The following is an 8,118-nucleotide window of genomic DNA, read 5'->3' on the forward strand; positions in this document are numbered from 1 at the left end:
GCACATAAATATACCTGCACCAGAAAAATAGTATGCTTTAAGTACATGTTATTGAGTATACTGAAGTTTATAAATGATATAAAGTATACTAAAGTATATAAAAATGTATTTCCTTAAGTGTACTTTTGTTTACCAAGTACACTGATATAAGTATACTAGCAGTTTACTAACAAGCATACTTCTTGGGACTAAATTGGCCTACTTTAAGTTTATGAAAGTATACTCAGAAGTGTACTAAAAGTAATCTACTATTAGTTTACCTATAATAAACTTTTAACTTAAGTATACTTTTACTATATCAAAGTACACTTAATGGTATACTAAAACTCATCTTCTAGGTATACTATTAGTTTACTAGCAGTAAACTTCTAGTGCCATTTTTTTGTTTATAAAAGTACTTTTAAGTACTGAAAGTAACATTTTAGATTTGCTGTTAGCTCACTAAAAAATAAATATCTAGTTCACCATATTAGGGTATAAAAATATATCCCATACATTCCAAATAAGCTTATACAATAGTTTTACTTCTACTCTACTTTTAATGCTGAGTGAAAAATATTGGAAAATTGTGACATAAATTGAATCTTTTTTTTACTCCAGCAAACATTTCCAGTCAAATTAAAACTCACTCTGACCTTGGCATGTAGTGCATAGAACAGTCCACTGAAACAGAGCTGTTGTGTGAAATTGTTAAATTGTTCAAATGTTGATAGTTTTCCTTGCAGCAGCTCACTTGTAGTTTCTATTGTTGCATTTGTTCMAAAAACTGATAAGAAATTATGTAAAAACAGGACATCTTGAAATATACTACAAATATACCAATCTGTGTGAMAATGTACTTTCAKWGTACTCCTACTTAAGTTTAACTTGGCCAAAAGTTTAAACAGAAACATAGACTAGCATACTTAGACTTTTAGTATATTTTTAGTACAAGCTAAGTAYAGTGTRAGATAAACCTGGTTTAATACATCTCAGATAAGTACCTAAAAAGTAAACTGGAAGAATACTCTTATTTTTTAGTTTAAAATTAGTATACCTAAATGTTACTTGCATWTAATACTTTTTGGTAAGGGTAGTCAGATTAAATGGCCAATTGGAGTAAAATTGTGTCATGTACATGGATCAGAATATTCTGATCTGATTCAGCTTGACTGGAATGAATTTGTAATCAGAATGAGAGGAGGGGTTTTTGCTGATTGATAATCCAAACAGCCTTGCATGTAAACAGTTATTCTGATCATGCTCTGGTTGTGGAAAACTACCTACATGACTTCTGACTTTCATCCACTGGTTTCTGGTCTTTGTGGCCAGTGGGACAGCAGCGCAGAACTTTCAAGGATGTTTATTTCCTCCCACTCTCTCATCTGGTAAAAAAAGGAAAACAAACAGCTACGTTACTTCACCAAAAAAGTAGATTCTTCTTCTGTGTTTTTTTTAGGGAAACTTTACAACTCTACATGTCAGTACTTCTATTCTGAAAAAGCTTGGTGCATGGAAACACTCGTCATGTCTGGATCAGTTAATTTTGTGCTTATATAAATGACACATTCGGATGATTTAAGCTGAATATATGTCAATCCCTTCAAAGAATTTTGCATATGTAAAAAGCATTTAGAAGTTATATCTTGTTTATTTATTTCAAAACACCAAGAAGATGATTTTTTGTTTTGTCTCCTTGTCTCTGAAAGCCTCATGTCAGCACTGTGAAGTGAGTCAATCTCCACTCATCCATTTTTTTTTTAAATAATTTTTGCTTCATTTCGAGGCACTGGATTTCAGTCAGATAACCTAAAACAGTGATGGGCAACCTAATTGATGGAAGGGGACACAAGTTTTTATTGACAGTACCAGACGGCCACATAGTGCTGTACACTTACCAAAATGTAATTCAGAGCAGTTACTTAACATATTTCATGCTCTAACAGTTGTACTCTTAAACTTAAACACAAACTGTTTGAAGCAAACAAAAGACAAACACTTTAGTGAGTTGAAGTGTAACGGCACAAAACACCTTAAATGCAGACTCCTGTGAAGTTGTGGTTCTGATGAAAAGTCCCTGTTGTTTATGTACTTGTGACTTCAGTGGGCGACTCATATTTTGCTTTATGCATCATGATGTAGCGGCCACTTCTATTAAAATCCTTCATGGCAGACATCACTGAGCAGACTGAACATATTGGTTTGTCTTGAAATTCTATGAACAGGTAGTCCATCTCCCCACAAAAAAACAACAAACAAACAAACAAACAAACAAAAAACGTGTATCAGTGGGGCAAGGCCGCATTGTGGTGCCCATCCCTGGCCTAAAACATAACAAGACATGAGATGACTTAGTTTTGGACAAAGTCTGATTTGCTGATTCTGTCTTTGTGCTTCAGTTTCTTTTTGCACAGGCACTGATCCAGACAATTTTTTTTACAGCTGTAATGACTTGCCTCATGGTTTCTATGCTTCAGGTTTTAATGTGACTAATCATCACTTATATTCRGAATTTATCAGAGGTAACCGTATGTGCCTGTAATCATTGTCTTTCACCTTTTGATATCTGCCTCTTAATAACATCTATGACATCACAGGTCAGGTACAAGTACCTGTCTATTTTCTGACTCGACAGCCAGGCTCTAGTGTCACRCCTGCCCACTCCCTCCTGCCACCCTTGTGGAAACAGCGTGAGATAAGGTGCAGGAAATTAACTTACCCAATCCCATCCTCACTCTCCTATCTGAAAATAGAAGTATCTCCATTATTAGTCACAGCCTCAAATGAAAGCGCTCTGGACAATTGAGATAATGTATTTCCCAGGGACCGGAGCTGCTGCGTTGTCCTCTGGTGACTAATGTAATTGCATTTCCATTGACCTGCTGGCACTCGTCTTTGAGTGTTGTCCAACATCTGGCTCATCCATGACATCACAGATCATGGCCCCACCCCTGTCCATTTTCTGACATGACAGTCAGGTTCTCCTGGGTCAGCCACACCCCCTTCTGGTAACTGCATGAGATAAGGCAGAGGGAACGCCATCAAAGTGCTCAGAGGCCATGCCTATTAGCCATATATAACTCTGCAGCCCTGCAGAGCCCAGTTGTTGACACTGTAGCGGCCACATTAATGAGCATTACATGGCCATTGGTTTTTACAGGCACTTACAGCCATTAAGCTCATACATCATACAGTATCTGTGTGCTCAACAGTACACTTTCTGATAGCAACATGAGTTGTTTGCAGTGACCTAACAACTTTCCCCTCATTTATTTCCACTCTGCTTCAATTTGTTGCTCTCCTTTACTTTTTTTAATCTGCTCTTTTCAGTCCCAGAATCAGCGATTGTCTTCCGCAAATGGTCTTTTTACTTCACACCCTGCTCTCTTTTGTACTCTTTTTCTCACTAGAGATGTTTTACTGGTGAAAACCTATTATTTCGCCTCGTCTTCCTCCCTCTGCTTACTCTCTCTTTTAGTTACAGTGTTTTCTTTCTAAGTGATGCTTTGAGGGGATTTAACCGTGTCTCTATGCACAAAAGCGTATTTTTCTTCCAACGCCTGCTTGTTCTGCCTCCTTTGCTGCAAACAATAGTCACCAGAGATCAAATGTCTTTTTAAACTTCRTCAACATACCACCTTGATGAAGTTGGAGAGGAGGGGTCTCTGCTGTTTTGATACCTCTCTGGGGCCATCAGGAAAATAGATATGTTTAGAAAAAAAGGATGTGAGTTATTCTCAGCTGTCGAGCTGTTTACCGACTCAACAGAGGGTCAGATGAGCTGCAGGATTTCAGTGTCAGTTTCTGAGGCATGATAAGTCTTTGGGTTTTAACTCGAGATTAGCTGTGGCTCCAGATAGATTTTATGTTTCCCCATGCTTTTCTTCTGCTTTTGTGAAGTCCACTCTGAATCCGTGTGAATGGGGCTTGTGTTCTGATGAAACTTAACTCAGCTGCARCGCAAACAAGTACCGGTATATCAACTGATAGACAATTGATATTAACACGGCCATGCCACACAGTGTTGGCCTAATGCTGTCAACATTTTCAGCACATTAAAATGACAAGATGTGAACGTTTCAGGCAGCGYGCTTTGATTTTCAGCAAAGAAGAGATCTCCTAAGATGACTGAAAGGATAGTCTGGGGGAATCTAAGACTGGCAAACCAGAAGCAAACAAAATCAATACATTAAATCTTTGTGTGCTAAAAGCCAAAAGAGACAGGTTTGGGGCAATAAAAGCTACAGGACTCCACTTAGCAAAACTGCTGTGAAATTAAAGCTGATCTCAGAGGAYGTGTAGTGGTTTTCTCACAAAACGAGGTTAAACGCTTGAGGTGAAGCATGAAACACCAGCGTTTCACTCATAATGATGCAAAAGTTACGCAACRTTGGGAGAAGAAGAAGAACAGGGCAGGGGATGGTTCACAAGCAGAGAAAACTTGGATTTATTTAGACATGTTTTATGTTATCTGTCTGTTGTGTTTCCTGTACTGGAGCCAAACTAAACAAACAGGTGTTTCTCATACTTCCCAGCCTCAAATTTAAGTCCTTGTGGAGGCAGATTAAAGAAAAAACTAAGAATGCACAAAGTTCTGTCAAGGGTAAGTCAGTCATTTGGAACATTTGTAAATCTTTTCAAAAACAAAACATCATCTGATAATGTTTTCACAACACAGATCACAAGATTCAGCCCAATCAAGCTCAACAATTAACACACAAGTATTACTTTTTAGGCCAGATAAAACAGTAATGAGGACCAGATTTGGCCCACAAACCCTGAATTTGTGCTCCTGTAAATATCTATGAATGAACTTTTCAAGGTTTGTTTTTGATTTTAGTATGAATCGGAACATTTTTTTTAATTTTTACCTTTTTTTTATCACGGTGCTGCATGAATTACAAGTGAGGTGTCCCAGAGTGTGTGTTTGATTTCTGCAAACATCACACAATAGATTTGAAGAGTCAATATGTTGTTTTGGCTTCTAGAAAACAAGTTATAAACTACTGATTGTCTCACCTCACCTTGTGCTTTGCTGATCATACAAGACGCTTGTAAGATGATAAGCAAAGGTTTCCTGTGCGTTTCAGGGAACAACATTCAAAGTCACATACTTTGCACAAAAAAATAAAAAAATAAAATAAAATAAAAATTGTCAACCAGCCACTATTCCTGTATGCTATTTTCACTCTGCTGTGCTTGGAGATTTCATTCATGTTCAAACCTGCTGTAAGAGGGATAAAAAAAACCCAATCTCCGTTTGGCGGCATCACATTCAGAGGTTTGCAGAGAATCACTGCTGCCCATGTGTGCTGTCCATGGTGCTGATCCTGTCRTCGTTCTGCCTGTACAATCTGCCTCATGGGCTCAGAGTCTGTGTCATTTATACCTTTAATAAGAAATCATGCAATAGTCCTGACATCTTTTTAGCTTTTCYAAAGAAACATAATGTCTGCCATCTGCACATGAATGAGATTAGTTAAGCATTGTCACCTCCTAATGCTCTATTTTCCATAGATGYTAATGCTCTGTGTTCTCTAAATACTGTCATAAGCAGTATTTAATTACATTATATGATACTCTTTAAACCTCTTTTTCAAATAATCTCCTCTCTCCGCTGCAGCATCCATTGTAGCCCAGAAGTGGTGGTGCCAAATGCAGCCCTGTATGGACGGAGAGGAGTGCAAAGTTCTGCCTGACCTGACTGGCTGGTCATGCAGCACCGGTAACAAAGTCAAAACCACCAAGGTAAGGTTACCTGTCTGGAATGAGATGTTTGTAAGCATCTTTGTGTGCATGTMATTTTTTTTAGTTTTTTCTCCCTACTGCCTGAGTGATTGACAGATATCAGCGATGTGTACATTTTATTCATGATGTCTTTTTTGTATCTTTCTATCAATATAAAATTGGCCTRTGGTTTAGGTTTCTCCTCCTTTTGTTTCTTAGCAACTGCAGTTGTCCCAGAGCCATGAGCACCGTTTTATTTGCAGCAACAACCCAGCATGTAGTTAATCCGTGTTCACATAAAAACATCCTATAAGATTAAAGGCCTGCCATTCCTTGAAGGATTGCATATTGTTTCKCTGYTGCCTTTCATGTCAGTTTTTCACTAAGATCACTTTGTGATGAAAATTAACCCTTAAGGGCACAGATATTCAGTCTGTTTACCTCTCTGAGCAAGGGTGTAAACTAGCATTAAAATGCAGGAAAACAAATTATTTTCAGTGTTGGGAGAAATTTTTCTTCTATATTTGTTTTTTTTTATTTGTTACATAATTAATATTGTGTATCTACAAGAGTTCGTACAAACAGGGCATGAGTTGAAGATTTTATTGTTAACAATTTGTTTTAAAAAATGATACAGAAGTTGGTAATTAATAATAAACAGATGCATTTTGAATAAATGTTACAAATGTGTTAATTCCTACAAATCTGTCAAATATATTTACATAATACAGTGAATTATAAATGTTACTGATTGAGATTAACATAAATAATATCTTATGTTTAAATATTAGTTGCCTGCTTTATTGAGAAAAAAAACATCCATCCATTATGTCCTCCTTGTTCCTAATCAGGGTGGGGGCGGGGCTTCTCAGGTCTCCAGTCTACAAAGAGACAACTATGCACACTCCTTGTCACACCTAAAGTTGCACAGAAGAGCTCCAAAAATGATTCAAACTGAAAAACCTGAACTAAGATACATCTGCTGCTGCACAGAGTTCAAATTACTTATTATTAATAATAATGCTTTATCATATCTGCCACCGCAAATGATTGTAATACTTATCTTAAGGAGTCCTGAACTTTATGATGTAATAGGCAGTCAAATGTTCACATAAACATTTATTATCATTAACAATGTCATTAAAGGTGATCCATGCAAATTTAAGTTTGCATCAAATAAGTAGTTCTTTGCATTACTCAGTACCACTGAAGTAGCTCTTGGTCTCAAAAACGTTGGTGACCCCTGCATCATCTTTTCTATGTCAGCTAACAGACAAACAKGTAATGGTAAAAATGTTTCACAATGTGTAGTGCTCTGAGTATTTGTTGTGAAAGGTGCTCAGCTACTCCCACACCAAACTTGATTYATTACATTTGTAAAATTCTAGCCATTTATGTGTTGGCTAAGGWTATTTTGCTGTGACAGACAATTGACTCCAAATGTTAATAAATTGTAGCTGTGCATCCAATAACTAGTTCCCTGAAAGTTTAGCATCTGTCAACTGGTTCAGGAGATATTCTGCTAACTCTACAGAYGAACAAACAAACACACATCTACACTCGCACACACCCAGCCAAGGCTGTTTGTACAACTGACWATTAAAAATATCAAGAGCAGCTCATTCAGTGGAGGTTTTGCGATGATACACTTATAATTTTGGGACAGCGTTGTCAAATGCATGTTGCAACCTAAAAGAGACGAGACGCTCTGCTTTCCCACCAGAATTTGTTTGGGTGGACCGAGACCACCTCAAAAATGGGTCTCGGTCCAGTTGTTTGATGCACACCAGGGTTCACATGAGTGTATTCACACCTGCATAAAAGCTCCAGACAAATGGGGGGAAAGAACTCTGGTCCRTTTAAAGTGAACCAAATGTGTCAGGTGTAAATACACCCTAAAATTTTCATAGGTCATAGTGTGACAGAGCCTGTGAGCAATAAAACATTTAGTCTAAAATACAATAAACTACCTTTAACTCCAGTTTTCTATGTAAATAGAAAATACAGCCCTGGAAAAATATAAGAAACCTTTGTACAGTTTCCCTGTATTTGGTTAAAAAACATTCCACCAAATATTGATTTCTGAGCTCTTCCACAGTTAAAATGTTAGTATTGTTGTTTTTTAAATGAATATTAACTTGTTTTCTGTGCATTATTAAAGATGTGAAAGCACTGCATCTTTGTCGTCATTTTGACCATTTTTCATTTTCAGCAAATGAATACTAAATTTTTGCTTGGATTTTCAGAGTCATGTTGTCAGTAGTTCATAGAATGTTCATTTTACTCAAATATATACCTATAAGGAGTAAAATGATGGAAACTGATCATTTCAAATCACAACTCAAAACTTATCTGTTCAAGTTAGCCTTCTCACTTTAATTTCTTATTTTCTTTTAATTTTAGTGTTGTTAG

The 8,118-nt window shown here is 36.9% G+C and overlaps 1 protein-coding gene across 1 annotated transcript in view; it reads left to right on the forward strand.

Annotated features, from left to right (window-relative positions):
• tafa4b (TAFA chemokine like family member 4b) overlaps nucleotides 1–8,118 on the forward strand; it is a 47,789-nt gene that overhangs the window by 35,289 nt on the left and 4,382 nt on the right. The window contains exon 6 of the mRNA XM_014009847.1: nucleotides 5,603–5,727. Coding sequence (XP_013865301.1) covers nucleotides 5,603–5,727 — 125 coding nt within the window. The remainder of the gene's footprint in view (nucleotides 1–5,602; nucleotides 5,728–8,118) is intronic.

The sequence above is a fragment of the Austrofundulus limnaeus genome, unplaced genomic scaffold (assembly GCF_001266775.1).
Source record: "Austrofundulus limnaeus strain Quisiro unplaced genomic scaffold, Austrofundulus_limnaeus-1.0 Scaffold62, whole genome shotgun sequence".
Classification (NCBI taxonomy): Eukaryota; Metazoa; Chordata; class Actinopteri; order Cyprinodontiformes; family Rivulidae; genus Austrofundulus; species Austrofundulus limnaeus.